This window comes from Neomonachus schauinslandi, chromosome 4 (genome assembly GCF_002201575.2).
Source record: "Neomonachus schauinslandi chromosome 4, ASM220157v2, whole genome shotgun sequence".
NCBI classification, from domain to species: Eukaryota; Metazoa; Chordata; class Mammalia; order Carnivora; family Phocidae; genus Neomonachus; species Neomonachus schauinslandi.
Genome location: NC_058406.1, coordinates 102,648,347 through 102,669,596, shown reverse-complemented (window position 1 = coordinate 102,669,596; position 21,250 = coordinate 102,648,347). Strand labels below are relative to the sequence as shown.

Here is a 21,250-nt window from a genome sequence, read left to right as displayed (position 1 = left end):
TCAGCAATCTCCAACTACCGACCAGCTCTGATTTTATTATTGCTTCTAAATGAGACATTAACTACACTTGAAGCTATCCACTGTCCCCACAGACAGCACAGTAGAAATATCTAAGTAGGAGACTGCCGGATCACCTGGTTTCCTGAAGACACGGGAGACTAAGGCGGGAATGCAATGTATTTGTGGCAGATCCAACAACAAAATCGAAAGTTAGAAAACAATCAGAAATTAACAGGATTAATTAAACGGCGGTTGAGAACACTTTAGTCACTGTAGGAAAGCTAAGTATTTCGGGAAGGCTTGGTACATCCAATTACCTAACCTAAGCCTGCTAGCAGTCTGGCATTTCTCTGGCTGAGACTGGTTCTTCAGCTTCTCGGGATTCCCAGAGCTCCTTGCGCGGCTCTTGGCGGGAAAGCAACTGGAAGTCACAAGGCTGCTGCCGCGCCTTCAACGGCGACGGTTGAAGGAAAACGCCTGCGCATCAGGCAAAGCGCGTGCCGCGTGGTGCAGGTTTGGTGGTCGCTGGCGCCCGGCCCTCAGACGTTCCGTAATGTATATGTGTTTGTTTGTTTGTTTTCTTTCGTGTTTTTGTTTTTTGCTTTTTAATCTCATTTTCTAACACCTCCAAACTCCTTTTAAGTTTCTTAAAGTCTTAATGGTGAAACACACGGGGGGAAAACGTAGACCTACTTATTTTTCACAGGAGTTTCTTGAGGCGAGGTTAACTCTGGCGTCTGGTCCAGGCTTTGTCAAGATCAGTTAAAACACGTACAGTAAATCGTCTCTTCTGGGACTTCTTCCAGTTGAATTGTCTGATTAAGAAAAGTGAAACTGGGGACCAAAAAAATTGAAACTTACATGAAAATAACAGTTATAATCGAGAAATCGGAATCAGCCAAAATCTGGAATATTTTCTGTTCCTCTTTTGTGGTTGTTCCACAGAGTAGGACAGTATGTCATTATATCGAGAGCCATGCTGAAGTTCAGTGAAGGACCGTTACCTGATTCGGTCATTTTGAAACTACAAATTTAAAACAAAAATTTTAAGATTATTTATTTTATTTTATTTTTTTAAGTTTTTTTTTTTTTTAATTCATTTGAGAGAGCGAGCGAGAGAGCTCTCACATGAGAGCAGGAGCAGGGGGAGGGGCAGAGGGGGAAGGAGAAGCAGATTCCGCGCTGAGCAGGGAGCCAGAGGAGGGAGGGGCTTCCCAGGATCATGACCTGAGCCTGAGTTGAAGGCAGACGCTTAACGGAGTGAGCCACCCAGGCGCCCCCACAGTTGTTGGGTTTTTTTTTTTAGGTATACATACATAAAAGATCTTTATTATAAGGAATTAGTCACATAATTAGAAGTCCCAAGATCTGCAGTCAGCAAGCTGGAGACTCAAGAAGGAGCTGAAGTTTCAGATTTAGGGAGGGTGATCTGCTTTGCTCAGTCCAGCAACTCAAATGTTCATCTCATCCACAGCACCCTCACAGACACATCCAGAACAAAAATTTTAGATTATTTTAAAGAGTTTGGCAGGGGCAGTTTTCATTACCTGATACCTACCTAACTGTAGCAGTGTACTCAATGCTTGAATACTGTGATTTACTTATTTGTGTAAAATTTATTTACATAAAATTCATGTAGAATTTATTTTCATTTATTTACATAAAGTTCTTTCTGACTTTACATGTAATAAACTAGAATATTAGGAATAAAGAAGATCTGAAGTTAAAGCTTGTATTTGTGTCACAAGGTTGAATTAAAGAAAAGACTTTATTGGAAGATGGCCACTGCACAATTGCAAAGAACTTCCATGGTATGAGTTTGTGTATTTTACTGTATTTTAATTTAGCTAATTTTATTGTTTCTTGAAGTCTCAACTCTTTTTATATTCTAAAGTTAGAGTCAACTGTTTGAGGGTTTAATGAGATCAGGAAATTCCATATTTTAAGAACTGAAGATATTTACTAAACTCTTTATAGAGTCAGTGGAGAATTGTATTAGATATTTGATGCATTGCATTAAATAACTGGTTCATATTCAATTTACATTAGGTGTTAATAAATGCCATTCTGTTGCTTTGATGAAATTATCATTCTTAGCAGTCCATTCCTAGGAAATGAAGGTCCATGCCTCACAAAGATAAAATTCTCATCTTTGCGCAGTTCTTGTGTTATAGTTACCTGTGTCAAACCTAGTCAGAAACTAAAGAGAAAAGAAGTGTTATCTATCATGTATTATGCCCTTACAGACAGTCAACCTGCAGGAGGATTTTTAACATGATTCTTAACCACTTTTTGCATTTTACCTTTAGGCTGCAACCCTGGAATTACCCTCACATCTTAGAAGCCACCCTGACTTGCTGGGGATTACTAACCACTGTGGTTAGGAATTTTTATTTTATTTTATTTTATTTTATGGTTAGGCTTCTTTGGGAAAGTATCATGCTTATGCAAAATTAGATCTACTCAAAGTTCAGGAAGATGTTATTTTTAATAAATCTAAATTTATTATTAAATAAATTTAATTTTCCTTGAATTTAGAGTGCATTGGTGTTTCCCAATAAGATATCAACAGAGCAACAGTCTCTAGTGTTAGTGAAGAGGCTCCTAGCAGTTTCAGTATCCTGCATCACATATTTGAGAGGAATATTTCCGGAATGTGCTTATGGAACAAGATATCTAGATGGTAATGTCATGTTTATATTTTGTTTGTTTCAATTTTTTTAATGTAATGTTTATTTTAAAACTTTTGTTAGAGGTGCCTGGGTGGCTCAGTGTGTTGTGTCTGACTTTTGATTTCAGCTCAGGTCTCAATCTCAGGGTCATGAGTTCAAGCCCATGTTGGGCTCCATGCTAAGCGTGGAGCCTATTTAAAAAACACACACAAAACTCTTTCTTTAAACATGTTTTTATTTTGGCTTGCTTTAAAACTGTAATTTTTTGACCCAGCAATTGCACTACTAGGTATCTACCCCAAAGATACAAATGTAGTGATCCAAAGGGGCACCTGAACCCCAGTGTTTTTAGCAGCAATGTCCACAATAGCCAAACTATGGAAAGAGCCCAGATATCCATTGACAGATGAATGGGTAAAGAAGATGAATGGGTAAAGATGGACTACTACTCAGCCATCAAAAAATGAAATCTTGCCATTTGCAATGACATGGATGGAACTAGAGGGTATTATACTAAGTGAAATAATCAGAGGACAATTATCATATGAACTTACTCATGTGTGGAATTTAAGAAACAAAACAGAAGATCATAGGGGAAGAGAGGGAAAAATAAGACAAAATCAGAGAGTGAGACAAACCATAAGAGACTCTTAAATAGGAAACAAACTGAGGGTTGCTGGAAGGGAAGGGGTGAAGGACATTGAGGAGAGCACGTTGTGATGTAATGAGCCCTGGGTATTATATAGGACTGATGAATCACACTGAACTCTACCTCTGAAACTAATAATACACTATATATTAATTAATTAAATTTAAATTAAAAAATAAAATAAATAAAATGGGAAAAAATAATAAAACTAATTTTTGCTTAGAGATTTTTTTAAATAATAGCTTTATTAAGATATAATTCACATACCTGACAATTCATGCATTTAAAGTGCACAGTTGAAAGATTTTTAGTATATTCAAATCAGTGTGCAACCATTACCACAGTCAATTTTAGTACATTTCGTCAACCCGTAAGATACCATACCCACTAAGTGATTCTCTACTTCTTCCACCTCCGCAGTCTTAGGCATCCACCAATCTGCACTCTGTCTCTATGGATTTGCCTATTCTGGACATTTCATATAAATGGAATCATACGATATGTGGTCTTTGTGACCAGCTTCTCTCACTTGAATGTTTTTAAGCTTCATCCATATGGTAACATGAATTAGTACTTCATTCTCTTTTATTGCTGAATAATATTCCATTATATGGATATACCACATTTTATTTATTCCCTTCATCAGTTGATGAACATTTGTTTCAGTTGTTTACACTTTTTGGCTATTACGTATTTTTTCTTTCTTTTTTTTTTAATTTGAGAGAGAGGACCGACGAGCAGGAGCGGGGAGGGGCAGAGGGAGAGAATCTCAAGCAGACTCTGTGCTGAGCGTGGAGCCTGATGTGGAGCTCTATCTCACGACCCAGAGACCATGACCTGAGCCAAAATCAAGAGTCAGACACTGAACCAGCTGAGCCACCCAGGCGCCCCATTTTTTGGGCTATTATAAATAATGCCACTTTCATGTACAAGTTTTTGTGTGGACTAAGTGGTTTTTATTTTTTATTTTTTTTTTTTTATTTTTTTTATTTTTTAAAGATTTTATTTATTTATTTGAGAGAGAGAGAGAGTACATGAGAGGGGGGAGGGTCAGAGGGAGAAGCAGGCTCCCCGCCGAGCAGGGAGCCCGATGCGGGACTCGATCCAGGGACTCCAGGATCATGACCTGAGCCGAAGGCAGTCGCTTAACCAACTGAGCCACCCAGGCGCCCTGGACTAAGTGGTTTTTTAAAAGTATATTTAAGGGATGCCTGGGTGGTGCAGTCGGTTCAGCAACCGAATCTTAGTTTCAGTTCAGGCCTGATTTCAGGGTCTTCAGATCAAGCCCTACATGGGGCTCAGCCATCAGCACAGAGTCTGCTTGAGTTTCTCTTTCCCTCCCCTCTGCCCCTCCTCCCTGCGCATGCGCTCTGTCTCTCACTGAAATAAATAAATAAATCTTTTTTTAAACTATATTTAATACCTTTGGAAGCACTTAATCATAAAATTTTTCCTCAGTTTCTCAAGTTTAATTTTACCTGAGATTACTCTTATAGTGATGAACAAAGTAGATAAAAGCATTCGATTATTAATAGCTTTGTACAGTGGTAGTATATGTTCTTGTGTTATTTTAAGGAAGTAAAATAATAAAGCCTATTTATACTACAGTAATAATTCATTACCCAGCCCATAGTATGTACCTAACTTTGTGCGCTAACTATATGCTGAGACAATATGTTACGCTATGTTATGTATTATATCTTGTTAATTCATATTATAGGCCTGTGGTTAGATATTATACCTATTTTTCAGGTAAGGAACCTGAGACAGAGATCTCAGTCCTTTCCATTGTATTACCTGTTGCTTTCTTGCAGTTCTCTATCTCTGATAGCCAGTTAACTACTTGGTCTTTTACAGGTATTTAATTGGGATAAGGGCCCATGCAAATTCTCTAAGACTCTTGGATTATGATGGTGTGAAAACATTATATCTAACTTTAAATATTTTATAACTTTTTAAAAAGATTTTATTTATTTATTTGACAGAGAGAGAGAGATAGCGAGAGCAGGAACACAAGCAGGGGGAGTGGGAGAGGGAGAAGCAGGCTTCCTGCTAAGCAGGAAGCCTGATGCAGGGCTCGATCCCAGGACCCTGGGATCATGACCTGAGCCAAAGGCAGACGCTTAACGACTGAGCCACCCAGGCGCGCCAAATATTTTATAACTTCTAAAAAATAATTTTTTTCTACCCATCAACATGTATCTTAATCATTATGATGCCATTTTATAATGAGGATAAAAAGATTCTTTGTTTCCATAAAACTTTTCTTCTTTTAAATTATATTACTACCAATCATCTGGAAGTTCATTGCCATTTAAAAATATATCTCTAATACACAGCTGAAGAAAATAATCTTCAGTTAAATTTCTAGTTGTTTACCCTATATTTATATCATTTTGGTGTTTAGATCTTTGTGTCAAAATTCTGAGAGAAGATAAAAACTGTCCAGGATCTACACAGTTAGTGAAGTGGTAAGTAAAAGAATACCTAATGATATTAAATTATTTTTTTAAATAACATTTTTTTAATGTTATTCAGATATTTTACCTCCTATCCCGAACCATCCTCTATCAACATTTTATATTTCTGCCACTATTTGTTTTGTTTTATTATTTTAAGCTGGTTAATAAGAAGGGAGCTTTGGGGAGCCCAGCTGGCTCAGTCAGTAGAGCATGTGACTCTTGATCTTGATCTCAGGGTTGTAAGTTTGAGTCCCACATTGGGTGTAGAGATTACTTAAAAAAGATAAAAATCTTAAAAAAAAAAAAGAAGGGAGCTTTAATAAAATTTTGTATTCTTTAGTAATGAGATAACATGGAGACTTATTAAAAGAATTCTTTTCTGGAAATGCATTCAATCTAAAAATGAATCCTTTGTTATTTTTTAGGATGCTAGGATGCTATGATGCTTTACAAAAAAAATACGTAAGTCAGTATCTCCTTATCTTTTTTCCTACTGTTTATACTCTACAAATGTAATAACAATTGACACAAAGTAAAACATTAAACTAACTTGGGCATAGGCCAATCCAAATTACTCAAAAGTTTGAATATTTGAATATTTTAAAGACTAATATTCAATCATTTTAAGCCAATAGAATTAATACTTAACAAATTTTGCCAAGCCAGTTTTAATTGTTAACACGTATTTGTTTTAGTAACACATACTAACTTACAAAAACTTAATGAATTAAAAAGTCTTTTAAAATACTTCATTTATTAGTTTCACATTCCTTCTACAATTTTGTTTATACTAATAATTTAATAAATTATTTCTTTGTGAGAGTTCAAAAGTAAATTTCCGTGTAGTCTAGGTTAAATTGTCACCAATTCTGAATAAGTGAAATTTCAATTAATAAGTGTTTACTGTAGATTATAAGTGTTTTTATATACTTATGTTTATATCAGCATATATAAAGAAGTCAGGCTCTGAACAAAATTGTAAAAAAGATAAAATTTTATCCATGGTCACTAACCTCCCTTATTAAGGCATTAAATATTTAATACTAATTAAATATTGAGTGCCTGCTATGTGCTAGACACATATTCTAGGTAGGAGCTGGGTGAACTAACAGTGGTCAATGAGACAAAGAGGGTCCCTTCTGTAGTGGGAAAACAGTCAATAAAACAAGTAAATCAGATAATTTCCAATTGTGTTAAATGCCGATAAAATACTGAGAGAAAGTGTGTCGCAGGTGGAGAGGTGGGGTAACTTTAGATAGGGTGGTCCTGAGTAGGTGACATTTAAGCTGAGACTTGATTGAGAAGAAACCAGCCAGGCATTGACTTTGGGAGAGAATATTTCTGGCAGAACAGCAAATACAAAGAGTTGAAGGGGAGTTTAGAGAGTTCAAGGAACAAAAAGAAGGCCAATGTTGGGCGCCTGGGTGGCTCAGGTGGTTAAGCGACTGCCTTTGGCTCAGGTCATGATCCTGGAGTCCTGGGATCGAGTCCTGCATCGGGCTCCCTGCTCAGCAGGGAGTCTGTTTCTCCCTCTGATCCTTCCCCCTCTCATGCTCTCTCTCTCTGTCTCATTCTCTATCTCAAATAAATAAATAAAATCTTTAAAAAAAAAAAAAAAGAAGGCCAATGTTAATGGGAATGGAATGCAATGAGCAGTAGGGGAGGGAGAATAGACCAGAGGAGCCTAAGGAGATAGGCAGGGCCAGAGCATTCAGGACTGTATAGGTAAGGAGTTTGAATTTTATTTTAGGTGCAAATAAAAGCCACTTGAAGGTTTTAAGTAGAAATGTAACATCATTTGATTTATATTTTAAATTAAAAATCACTCCAGCTGCTGTTAAGACAATATACAGTGGAAGGAGAATAAGATTGGAATCCAGGAGAATGGTGCTTAATCTGTTAATGCTGTACTGGTGAAAAATCACCAGCGCTTAGACCAGCATGGCAGAGAAGGAAAGAAATGAAAAGATTCAGGATATATTTAGCAGTAAAACTGATTGGACTTGATAGATTGGTTGTATAGTGTAAGGAAAAGATCCAAATCAAGGATGACTCAGATTTTTGGCAGATTACTTGAGTGGATTATTTCCTGCGAGTCTCTATTCCTATGGTCTCTAAAGCCTCTTCCCTTTATTAAAGGAGCAGAGTCCTGAACTCTGCTTTTCTCTTTTCAAAATCAGTTCTTACATTGGTAAGGTTTAATATGTTATTTCACAATATATATTTTCCTTGTAACTGGCAGAAATGCCTGTATTTGCTTATATCAATGTCCTGCATGTCAACCTTCAGTAAGTCAACTAGAAATAGATATTTGGGGGAATAAGGAAGGACATCCAAGGTGTTGCTTTATATACATCATATTTTCTGCAAGATTATTTCTTATTAGGAATAAATGTTGAAATAAGACAAAAAATTCTTGTGATCCATCATGAAAAAATATTTTATAGAGTAAAAGTAAGATTTTTGTTCTCTGTTATATTTCAGCTAAGGATGGTTGTTCTAGCTGTAAGTATTTTTAAATTGTATGTTCTTTCTTAAAGACTGTCAAATTCGGCCTTGCTTATTTAAATAACACTAAAACCAGCAATTGATTATGTCACTTTATTCAAACAAATGATCTATTCAGTGGAAAAAAGTAACAAATTAATATTTTGGGGGGTCATTTTGTACTTTGTTTTTGCTGAATCCATTTAATAGTTTAGTCTAAACATCCAATTTAGTTCTCCTTGAATACTTAGTCTTCTATAACTCAATTACAAATTATTTTTAAATAGGTATACACCAATCCAGAAGACCCTCAGGTAGGTGTGCTTAAGTTAGTAAAGAAACATGATATCTCTAATATCTAAATATAACATAAATTATAATATCTTATGCTTTTATTTTTTTCTTTTTCTTTTTTTTATCTTATGCTTTTAATTGTATTCACTTTCACATGTATTTACACATTTGAACCTCATAAAGGCTTTTTTGAGGTAAGACAAGGATTGTATTGTTATCTTTAAACAGATTAATGTACTTACTACCAGAGAGATTGTGTGACTGATCCTGGGCCACAAATCCAAAACCCCTTAGAAATAACCTAAATCTCCTGACTTCTGCTTCTATATAACGTTCTTTTTATAAAATTATGAAAGGGGTTGAGTTCGACAAAAAATAAGATACTTATCCTGAACTTTGAATATTCATCCCAATCCAGTCACATCCACCTGTTCATCTGACAATTAAAGAAGGGATTACAAGAAGTGATAGGGAAAACCAATAACAAGGAACAAAGTGGAAAGATATTTGAGTACCTACTATTATTAGACTCTGTTCTTTGAGTTGTCTCATTTACTCATCATCATAAACTTCATAAGGTAACTACCATTATCATCTCCACTTTATAGGTAAGGAAACCTAGATACAAGATTTCTTGCCTAAGATCACAGTGGCAGAACCAGAATTTGGACCTAAGGAGGCCAGTCCATGATCTTGGTGCTTTAACCATTACACTATCACTATTATAATATAGTTTTTCATTCAGTCGTGGAGAAGCAGATTTTTTTTAAAAAAGAGAGAGCTGATCCCCATTCCTATGTGAGCACTGAAATGTAAAGAAAGCAATAAAAAAAAGCTTCAAGAAGGCTAGCAATGTGTCTTCTCTTTGCTACTCACCCCTGAAGTTAATGCTTAATATATGTCCATGGTGACAAAGAAAATCTCATGGGCAAAGGTTGTGAATTAGTTGATTGTTCAGAAGCTAACTAATTGTTCAGAAAATATTCATTTAGTTTCAGATGTTTTATGTAGTTGAACATTTTTTCTTTCAGTAAAAGAGCAACCTTGTTGATTCACTAATATTTATTGATTGTTTGGTGTGCCAGGCACTATTTTAAGGGCTCTGTATAAATTATCCTATTTGTTAAATATTCACAACCACCAATGAGATAGGTACTATTTTCAACCCCTTTTATTAGCTGGGGAAACTAAAACCTAGAAGGCTTAAATAACTTGCTTCCGGTTATATACAGCAAGGATTTAAGCCCTGTGCTTAAAGCCATTCTGCTTGAGTAAGACATAATACTGCCCCTCTTACCTGCCTGCTAAGGATTTCCTCCCCTCTGGTATATATGATATACATTACAATTAGTGGGATAATATGTATCTCACTTAAGACTGAAGCCCCAAATCCCAAATCATGGGAATTTACTATTAGGACTTGAAAGTTTCAGTGGACCAATAAGGATTAACATGGCAGAAAAAACTATTAAATCAATGTTAAGAGTCATACAAAAGCTGTATGTAGCTACTTGGCCACCAGTACTGTATATCAAATACATAACTGCAATGTTTTCTATTTAAGACAATTTCAGAATGTTACCAATTTAAATTCAAGTACTCTAGTAATGGACCAGTCATGGACTTCATAAGGTATTTTATCATTTTCTTTTTCTATTACAGATTACCACTTATTCATATTAATAATATATTGCTAAACTTCAGGATTAATTCTTAAACTTCTCAAACATCCCCAATTAACCATTGAGGTGTGGCTGTACAAAATATCCTTCATAGCTGCAAGCCCAGATTATGTGGCTAATTATATACTATTTTGATGTGAAACAGAGCCAAAGAGTAGGAAAGCTATTATATGCTTGAGTGATTAGAAATGTAATTAAAGTCCCTCACTCATTTCCTTTAAACATCTTATATAAAATGCATATTAATTTAAATAAAATTATTAGTTTATAACATTATTAGTAATGATATTAATGATATTAATTTTAATAATAGTGACATTAAAACACATTTTATGGTAACTTTCAACTTAAAAACTTAATGGTATAATAGGAATAAGAATATCAAATAGTAAAATGTGAAGTTGTTATTAGAAGCCCTGGCGTCATAAAAGAAATTAATGTGTGCTTCTCTTGTAGTAAAAACCAAAGCAGTGAATCTAGTATGTCATCTGCTGACACCAAGAAAGCAAGTATTCTCCTCATTCGCAAGATTTATATTCTAATGCAAAATCTGGGACCTTTACCTAATGATGTTTGTTTGACCATGAAACTTTTTTACTACGATGAAGGTACTATTTATAATACATCCTGTTGGTACCTATATGTTTTATTATTGAAACAATTGGTTTTCATCCCAAATGATTTTAAGCACCTAAATTGCAATATATTTTTTGAAATTATAAAATTTTCATTTAATATCAGTATTTGAAAAAGAAAGATTCAGGGGCTCCTGGGTGGCTCCATCAGTTAAGCGTCTGCCTTTGGCTCAGGTCATGATCTCAGGGTCCTGGGATTGAGCCCCGCATCAGCCCCCCCCCAGCGAGAAGCCTGCTTCTCCCTCTCCCTCTGCACCTCCCCACCATTTGTGTTCTCTCTCCCTCTCTCTATCCAATAAATAAATAAAATCTTAAAAAAAGAGAAAGATTTGAGGGCGCCTGGGTGGCTCAGTCGGTTGAGCGACTGCCTTCGGCTCAGGTCATGATCCTGGAGTCCCGGGATCGAGTCCCGCATCGGGCTCCCTGCTCGGCGGGGAGTCTGCCTCTCCCTCTGACCCTCCCCCCTCTCGTGTGCTCTCTCTCATTCTCTCTCAAATAAATGAATAAAATCTTTAAAAAAAAAAAAAAAAAGAGAAAGATTTGAAAAAATAGACTTTCAAATATACACAAACTTTTCCAGTGATACGAACATATCCATGTGAGGTACAACCTCACTAATAATAAAAGAAATGAAACTGTTGAGATGCTACTTTTCACTTACCGCAGCAGTAAGATTTGTAAACAAGGGTGTGGGGGAAAGCAGGCACTTTTATAAATTCTTGAGGGAATGTATATAGGTGCAACATTTTTAGAGGACAATTTAGCAGTATTGAAATTTTAGATGCACATTCTTTTTAATAGCTTGCATGGTATCCTTATAAACCTATAACGTTGCATGTTTGTGTTAAGTATATTCCCAAGATACTTTTCTAGCTATAGAATTTCCGAATTAAAGAGAATGTGCTGATAATTTATCCAAGGAGTATTAAATATGGATTAAAAAGAAATGTTAAAACAGCTAGGTAGGTATAGGGGCACCCGGGTGGCTAAGTCGGTTAAGCCTCCGACTCTTGATTTTGGCTCAAGTCATGATCTCAGAGTCATGAGATTGAGTCCCATTGGGCTCTGCACTCAGCACCAGTCTGCTTGTTCCTCTCCCTCTGCTCCTCCCCATCCCCAACCTCCCCACCCCCCACATGCACACACACACACACACACACACATGCTCTATCTCTCTCAAATAAATAAAATCTTTAAAAAAAAACAGCTAGGTATCAAACAGTATGATCTTATTTGTGTTTTGTTAAGGATATACATATATATGAAATATATATTTTACATGTGTAATATCTTCTAGAAGTACATAAAGCAACAACAATAATAACAACTAACATTTATTGAATACTTAAAATGTGCCAGTTCTGGTCTGAGCATTTTACACACTTTAATTCATCTAACACCCACAATGACCCCATGGGGTAGGTACTATATTATCCCCATTTCAGATGAGAAAACCAAATCAAGGATGATAAATAATTTATTCAAGTTCATATAGTCAAATGAAGGAAAAAAAGGTTGTTTTTTCTATACTATTTGAAATGTCTTCAATCTGTATTTATTATTATTGTTATTATGTTCCCTTCAATTTCATGAACATCACAGTTTATACTTACTTTTTGCAGTTACACCCCCAGATTACCAGCCTCCTGGTTTTAAGGATGGTGATTGTGAAGGAGTGATATTTGAAGGGGAGCCTATGTACTTAAATGTGGGAGAAGTCCCAACACCTTTTCACACCTTCAAAGTAAAAGTGACTACTGAGAAAGAACGAATGGAAAATATTGATTCAGCTATATTGTCACCAAAACAATTAAAAACACCACTTCAAAAAATTCTCATGGACAAAGATGATGTAGAAGATGAACAGGAGCATTATATAAGTGTCAGTACATTTTAAAGAGTTATAAAGTACAATAGTAACAAATGTTCGACTCAATTCTGAAGACTAATTCTAGTTCTCATTAATATTTATGTAAAGACTTATTATAATCATAAACTCAAGGTTGGTAGGGACCTTAAAGAAAGTATCGGCTTTTTGTTTTAAAACTCTTTACCTTGGTACAAACATTATTATCAGAAATTTAAAAGCACAACTATTCTGAATGAAGCAGGGAATGGTCCTGGAGGCCCAGTCACTCACCACCTCAACTACCCTCATAGTGGACTCTAAGGAAACTCTTTGGTCTGGAGCATAATTTGAAAACCACTGAACTACTCCAATCACCCAAATAATGTTGGAATCCTTTCTACCATACCCCTACTAGGTGCTCACTTTAGACCTGTACTTGAACTTCCTTGGGGCCTGCAAAGTCACTGTCCTGAAGCAGCCTGGAAGTTCCCAGAAGGCAGGAAAAATATCTCATCTTCGTAAACCTCCTGTGCCTAGCACTTAAGTGTACAGTGTGCATTCTCAGTATTGGTTGAATGAATGGATGACTAGAAATATAAAAAAGCCTTTTTTTAATTGTTGCCTCCCAGGAAATCTTTCACATTAACATGATTGTTTTTTAATCTCATCTTTGTTGTTATTCTGTTACCTCATTTTATTCTAAATTATAACCTCAGTACTTATGTATAGAGACTGACTTTTCTAATTTAGGTTCTGCCACATCCTAACAAATAGAAAATTCAGTTTTCAACCACTTTAGTTCAAGAAGAAGTCTTCTCTAAACCTAAATCCCAGTGATGGTTTATAAACAGATATAGCTGGGATTTATGTTGCATTCTTTAAAATATTTAAAGCTCTTTGACATATGTCACAAAGAGAAAAATAATTATAAAGTAGACCTTAAACTTGTTGCTATTTCTACCATACCATGACTGAGCTTTTTCTTCACTAACTCCCTGAAGAGGGTTGGGGCATTTTTTTTATTTAGAGTATATGATAACATCTGTATAGCAATTCCGGAGATAAAGAAGATATAGAAGGAGTGGTTGTATGAATTTGTCTAATTCATTGCCCTCAAACAATAGTAAGAACTAAGGGTTTTAAAACCATTATATTTTTGAGAAAGTTGTGTATTTTGTCCTTAAAGCAACCCTGCAAATAAATATGGTACCTTGTATGGTAATTATAGGACTTTATTTCTAGCAAGTGTAAGGTAGTTGTAGTGTTATGTTATATTTAACCTTCACGTAACACATCTGTTCATAAATACTTCTACCCAGTTGTTTTAATTGCTTTTTGAAATGTGTCCATTTTTTTCTTCATGTAATTATGTAGGATGATTTTGACATTGAAACTAAAATGGAAGAGCAGAAAAAAAAACCCTGGATCTTCTGAACTTGGAGGTAAGAAATTGATGAAAACATAGATTAATTTACTTCTAATTCAGTTTTATACCATTTTAACTCTTTTTTTTTTTTAACAGAACCAAGTTTAATTTGTGAGGAAGATGAAATTATGAGGTCTAAAGAAAGTCTAGATCTTTCAATTTCTCATTCTCAGGTATAAATTTGATAATTCATCTCACTTTTAATTTTTTTTCAGAAGACTATGACTTATATGCTTATTTAGTTAATTTTCAGATTTTCTTATTATATTCAAGGTCTTTTAGAAGAAAATTAGGTCTTGGGGCCCCTGAGTGGCTCAGTCGTTAAGCATCTGCCTTCGGCTCAGGTCATGATCCCAGGGTTCTGGGATCGAGCCTTGCATCGGACTTCCTGCTCAGCGGGAAGCCTGCTTCTCCCTCTCCCACTCCCCCTGCTTGTGTTCCCTCTCTGTCTGTGTCTCTCTCTGTCAAATAAATAAATAAAATCTTAAAAAAAAAAAGAAGAAGAAGAAAATTAGGTCTTAAGAAAGCTTTTTAACAAAATTTGAAAAATATATGTTGAAAAGTTTTGAGTATATTACTGTGGCTTTATTTAGTAATAAACCTAAATACTGCTCATAGAATTTCAGAATTTCAGAGCTAGATGGAATCTTAAGCAATTATTCCAGCACCTTTTGTATTTACAAATGGAGAATATAATACTTTTTGTTGCCTGGAGCAGACACGATTAATTTCATTTTCCAAAGACAATAAAATCTTGATATAACATTTAGATAAAAAGAACTTGAAAATAATGGGACTGATTATTGTCCACCTTCCTCTGCACTTCCCCTTTCTCCAGTGGGAGTGAGCTAAAGTTCTTATCTTCTGGAAGAGTAGTGTAGTGCCTGATGATCATTTGGGACTTTTTCAGTTCAGTGAATGATCAATTATATACAGTGTCAGTTTCACTATCTTCATCTTTGCCCTTTTTGTGACAGTAAGAACTCCTTAAAATTAATGGTTTTCATTAACATAATAAGACCCTAGATTTTATCTTAGTGAGTTTTGGAGCCCCATTATTATGTTATGGAAAGTTTTTATTATGTTATGTGATTTTGTGTTATTATTTTCTAGGTTGAACAGTTAGTCAGTAAAACATCTGCACTTGATGTGTCTGAAAGTAAAACAAGAAGTGGAAAAATCTTTCAGAATAAAATGGTAAGTGTACCTTTAGGTTTTTTTTCCATTCTAACCTTATAATTTTTTCCCACATGTGAGTTTATTTGACTTCTTAATCCTTCCTTTATTGGACTAATATTTAGTAAGCACTTATTATGTGTCAGATATTTTACTGGGTGCTGGAGATATAACATGAATAACACATAGTTCCTGATCTTAGCTAAAAGTTTAGTAATTGGAAGTCAACAAGCAGTGATAGAGGGTCATGATAGCAGTTTGAATAGGCTACATGGAACAAAGGAAAGAATGGTGAATTTTATTGAAGGTCCATAAAAGAGGAGAATTCAGGAAAGGCTTTGAGAAATGACAGTATCATCCAGACTCCCAAAGAATAGCCTAGAATGCCAAAATATTCTCATGTTCTATCTTGTAAATAGATTGTCTTGTTAATAAGACATTAAAAATGAATGTTTTGTATATATTTTGCATAAAATGAATCTCATGTTTTTCAGCAAAAAACCCACTGCTTTATTTTAGTTTTTTATTTTTACTAAATGGAAATTTGTATTTTATTTTAGACCTTTAAGTTACTCAAAGGTTCAGAGATGAAGAAAAACCATTCTGTAAAATATTATATCTAAATTTAGGAAACAAATAGCACACTCTAACAGTGGTATAGTGGCATTTCTTCCCAGCTCTTCATTCAGTGACGTCATGTTGGTAGCTTGAAATTGGACATGATGAGAATATTCACATCATGGAAATCAGCAAATGCCTCAACTCAGGATTTGTTACTCCTAGAGAACTGGTTGTTAAACATTTACCAGCACACCAATGATTATAGTGCCATTTTTAGGTGCCCTTTTTTCCACATTCAAGAGTCATACGCTCTTCCAACTGAGCCGGCCAGGTCCCCTTTTTCTACATTCTCCATAGGAAGTTTGAACTGGCAGAAGGCAGTATTCAAACTAGTATGCTGATGAAAGCAAGAGATAAAAGAATTTCAAAAATTAGTACAGCTTGCAGTAAAATGGTCTTCTAGGCAAATTCTACTTAGGATGAGTATCCTTTACTAGGATGTGGAGAGAAAAGCAAGAATTTAAAAAAAAGTATTAGAAAGGATTTTCTTGTAATATGACATTAAGATACTTCGGGAACATAAATTCATTTCTGAAATTGCCGATGTTTTTGAATATGACCTCTCTGTCACAGTACTCCTGATTTTGAGAATCATAGCTGAATTATTGTTAGGAAAGGGCAAGAAATGAAAATATTTAATAGTATTAAACTAAGAAAGTTATTGAAAAGTACATTTTCAGCAACGGAAAATAAGTATGTTCTTTTAGAGAATAGTAATATGACAGCTAATAATGTTTCATCATCCAATATTCATTTTAAAAACTGCATAGATAGCATTATTTACAATAGGCAAAAGGTGGAAGAAACCTAAATATCCATCAACAGACAAATGGATATACAAATATAGTATATCTATACCATGGAATATTATTCAGCCATACAAGGAATGAAGTACTGATGTATGCTTCAACCTGGATAAACCTTGGAAACATGCTAAATGAAAGAAACTAGTCACAAAAGTCCACATATTATATGATTCTATTTATCTGAAAGTCCAGAATAGGGATTTCTATAGAGAGAGAAAGTCTTAGAGCTAGTGGGAGAAGGGGGGAATCGGGAAGTGATAGCTTTACTCCACATTCAAAGAACCCAGGTATCCTATCTTAGTAGGAAATAGTTATACTAGGCATAATTTTCAAAAGAAAGAAGAGAATTAAGAAAGGGAACAAATCAACCTCAGGGTTTCTTTTTGGAGTGATGAAAGTGTTCTAAAATTGAATACAATGATGTTGCACAACTCTGAATATACTTAAAATTATTGAACTGTAAAATTATAAATAAATGAATTATATGGCATCTGAATTATATCTCAGGAAAGCTTTTTTTAAAAAAAAACTGCATATAGTTGCCCATAGTTAAAAAATCAAGTGTTGGTTGTTCTTTGAGAAATAACCAATTAGTAATTATTCCATCTTTGTGGAGGCTAATGGAAATCAACCAGTAAAATCTTCTAAAGAAAATCGGAAGAGAAGTCAACTCGAACCTGGGAAAACAGTAAGTTTTATAATATATAGGTTGAATAAAATGGCAAGTATCAGACTATCATTACTATAGATTAAATTTTATTTTTAATTTATTTTTTTTTTAGAGAGGGAGATCAGGGAGGAGGGTCAGAAGGAGAAGGAAAGAGAAAGAATCTTAAGCAGGCCCCATGCCCAGTGCAGAGCCTGACTCGATTTCACAACCCTGAGATCTGACCTGAGCCAAAGTCAAGAGTTGGATGCTTAACGGACTAAGCCACCCAGGCGCCCCTAGATTAAATTTTAAATGATAAATATGATAATATCTCTGGATATTACCTCCAAGTACTGATATCTAAATCTTATTTATATGTAATTGGTTCTAAAAAATGGGGTGATTTTAAAATAAGATGTGCTATGTTAATTAATTTTTTCCACATAAATATTTACTGATTTCATGAATGATTTAAGTAGTTGGAGAAATTTATAAAAAAATTAAAATCAGTATGTCCAGAAAAGTATGAGTAGAATGAGAAAATGAGAGTATAAGAATATTTAGGCCATTTTATTTACATAGAGCTAAAGTTGGGCCACAAATTTGATCTGAGCTTCCTAGAGAACAAAAGTGAAGTATAAATAAGTTACCAAATAAACTTGTTCCCTAAAAAATAACATCTCCTCTTAGTACCTTAGGAGAAAGAAAAATTTTCTTGACTTAAATTTTTTTAACAGTTGTTTCATATTTGGAACCTTATTTTACCAAATTAGATCATGTATTTGTCATTTCTGAGATAAATATTTATATTTTTCAACTAGAATTTTTAGTATTATTAGTAGGTTAACATTTAGACAACTGAATATCTAAGACTGCTTTAAAAATCAAATGTTACAGGGCGCCTGGGTGGCTCAGTTGGTTAAGTGACTGCCTTCGGCTCAGGTCATGATCCTGGAGTCCCGGGATCGAGTCCCGCATCGGGCTCCCTGCTTGGCGGGGAGTCTGTTTCTCCCTCTCCCACTCCCTGTTTGTGTTCCCTCTCTCGCTGTGTCTTTCTCTGTCAAATAAATAAATAAAATCTTTAAAAAAAAAAAAATCAAATGTTACAAAGGGGTAATCTCAAAAATATAGTTAATATCATTTTCAATTTACGTAACTTAAGGGGATGAAATAACCTGACACTTCATTAATATATTAAGTTGTCTAACTTTTCCCAGTGTATTAAGCTTTGATTTTTTTTTCAAAATCATTCAATTTGTATCATTTAACATACCATTAAATACATAACCATACCATTTTTTCTTTCAGAAAAAATCAAAGTTGAATATCTCAGGGAATACTTTTAGGAATTTTCTTTTTTTTTTTAAGATTTTGTTTATTTATTTGACAGAGAGAGAGAGACACAGCACAAGCAGGTAGAATGTGGGAGAGGGAGAAGCAGGCTCCCCACTGAGCAGGGAGCCCAATGTGGGGCTCAATCCCAGGATCCTGAGGTCATGACCTGAGCAGAAGGCAGACGCTTAACTGACTGAGCCACCCAAGCACCCCAGAAATTTTCTTTATTTGTTCTCCCATTCATTCAAAAGTGTGCAGTGAATGTCTAACATCTGTCAGGCACTGCTAAGTACCAGGGATACAAAAGGAATACATGATTTAAATCTTACATGGTGCCAAGGTAGAATGTTTCTCTATCTGCAGCTCATTTAAAAATCTTTTTTCCTTCTTATCCCCCAAAAATATTTTACTATTTTGAGGACATAATGTTAGATCTATGTTTTTGACTTCTCCAACAACCCTAATGAAGACCTTACACTTTATAAGTATATACTTTCAGCAGCCATCAGAAGATATATCAGTAATAAAATTTACCCTACTTTTTAAAGAACTCAGGTATCCTATCTTAGTAGGAAATGGTTACACTACATATAATTTTAAAAAGAAAGGGAAGGAAGGAACAAGCAAACAAATCTCAGAAACATAAAAAAAATCTAAAAGTAAAGACATGTAAACTGGAAAGTATCCTCAGTAGTTGTTTTCTTTTGACAGGTCCTTCATCGCTTTGATTCTTCTAGTCAAGAGACAGTGCCAAAAAGAAGAAAGTTTAGTGAACCAAAGGAGCATATATAAAAATTTTTTTCTTCTGCATGTTTGCGAAGTACTCAACATTTAAACTACAGGACACTGTATTACTATTTTAACGTGTATTTGCCCTGCCTGTGAAAATTTATATGTAATCTTAAGCAGTTAGTACACTAAAATGAATTTTTAGCTGTCATATTGTGACCCTTAGTCTTATCTGAGACAATGCAAGAGAACTTTTGAATAAAACAAAAAGTACTAGTGTCATAATTGATTTTGCTCATTATTTACTCAATATTGATCTATTTTCCATTTTGGTGGATACTTCCTTTAAACATATATTAACTTTTAAGGCCCTCTAGAGCCAATTTTAAAAACAAATAATGTTTATTTTGTTATTAAATTTTGGTAGGAATTTACTTTTTACTTATGTTAAAACTGTAACACTTAACTGGCTGTTTGTCCCTGTGTCATTAAAACAATGTTCTTCGGCACTTTGATAGAGTATATTAACATAGTAAAACATAACATACCGTTAAAAATTGGTAATGGTCATATTTTAAATATGTCAGTGTGTGTCTGGATTTACTATGTTGGGTGCAACTGCCAAAAGAACTGGCCTAAGTGGCAACAGAATGCTCTAAAAGAACAAGGAATTGCGACAATGACTCGGGTCAGAGCTTGGAGACTGTCTCAGCAGCATACTTCTGGAGCCAGGTGGTAGAACTGGGAAGAAGGCTGGCATCTGATAGGAGGATTTTGTAAAGGCAGAGGCAAAATAAGGGACTGACAAGGAAGGGGGAAGGAGATAAAAAAAATTACTATTCTGGGACAACATTTTCTACTTCCGATCCGTTTGAGTGACTTAAGTAAAATTTAGTCGTGCTTTTTTTTTTTAAATCTTTTTAAACTTTTTTTTTACTTCAAGGCAAAATGAGAACTGATTTTTAAGGTCTGGCATTTTGGGCAGCATAAATAAAATATTGTTCAGCATCTAGACTATTCCATGGCTTCTAATTTTTATTTAATTAGCAGAAAATGTTTAGGTACTAATTTTGAGATCATTTTGGTAGATGATACTTTGCAAGAGTTGAGCACACTTCCCAGAACTTTGAGTGGTAGTGTGAAAGATACTGCGCGTTTAGTGAGAAACATGGGACCTGGTTTCAGCTTTGACCATTTCCTTTGCCTTAAAAAAGGAAGACTCAAAACTTGGTCTGTTTGCTTCTTGCAGTTTCAGCAGCCATATTATAAAACATAAGATTAGCCATAGGTTTGCCAGTAACAAACGCTAATATAGAAGGTTGGTGTGTATGTAATGGTAGAAATGTACATATCCTGTTTAAGGTAAACCAAATAAACCTCCACAAACTGACCCAGATCAGGTTTTTCTGGAACAGGAAAGTTAGGGACAAGCTAATTGTCGAAAACAACCAATTTTAAAATGTTTATTTATTCTTAGCTTTTTTGGATCCCAGCACATCTCACCTAATTGTCCTAGAATACACTGCTACAGTTAACACACCTGCTACAGATTGACCAACAAAAACCTTTGTAGATCGGCAGCTTGTGCTAGCTCACTGAACGCTTTGATTGGCCGGTTTAATGGGGGTGGGGAGCACAGCTCCCTTTCCTCTCTTCTACCAAGGTTACTTCATTGGATTGACCAGCTGTCAGGTTGACCCAAACCTGCCTCCTTTTGGTGGTGTTTGTCGGGATCGCAACACAATAGCCCGAGGAGAGCCTCCCCTTGTAAGCTCCGA

General features: G+C 34.9%; 1 protein-coding gene across 1 annotated transcript; it reads left to right on the top strand.

Annotated features, from left to right (window-relative positions):
• Window positions 1-1,778: 1,778 nt before the first annotated feature.
• HORMAD1 (HORMA domain containing 1) lies at window positions 1,779-19,535 on the top strand. The gene is given in 15 exon segments (XM_044914162.1): window positions 1,779-1,811; window positions 2,539-2,683; window positions 5,729-5,792; window positions 6,209-6,245; window positions 8,268-8,288; window positions 8,558-8,584; window positions 10,129-10,196; window positions 10,703-10,854; window positions 12,504-12,763; window positions 14,105-14,140; window positions 14,142-14,172; window positions 14,253-14,329; window positions 15,270-15,353; window positions 17,376-17,447; window positions 19,455-19,535. Coding segments are annotated over 15 exon segments (1,188 nt in total).
• The last annotated feature ends 1,715 nt before the right edge of the window (window positions 19,536-21,250 follow it).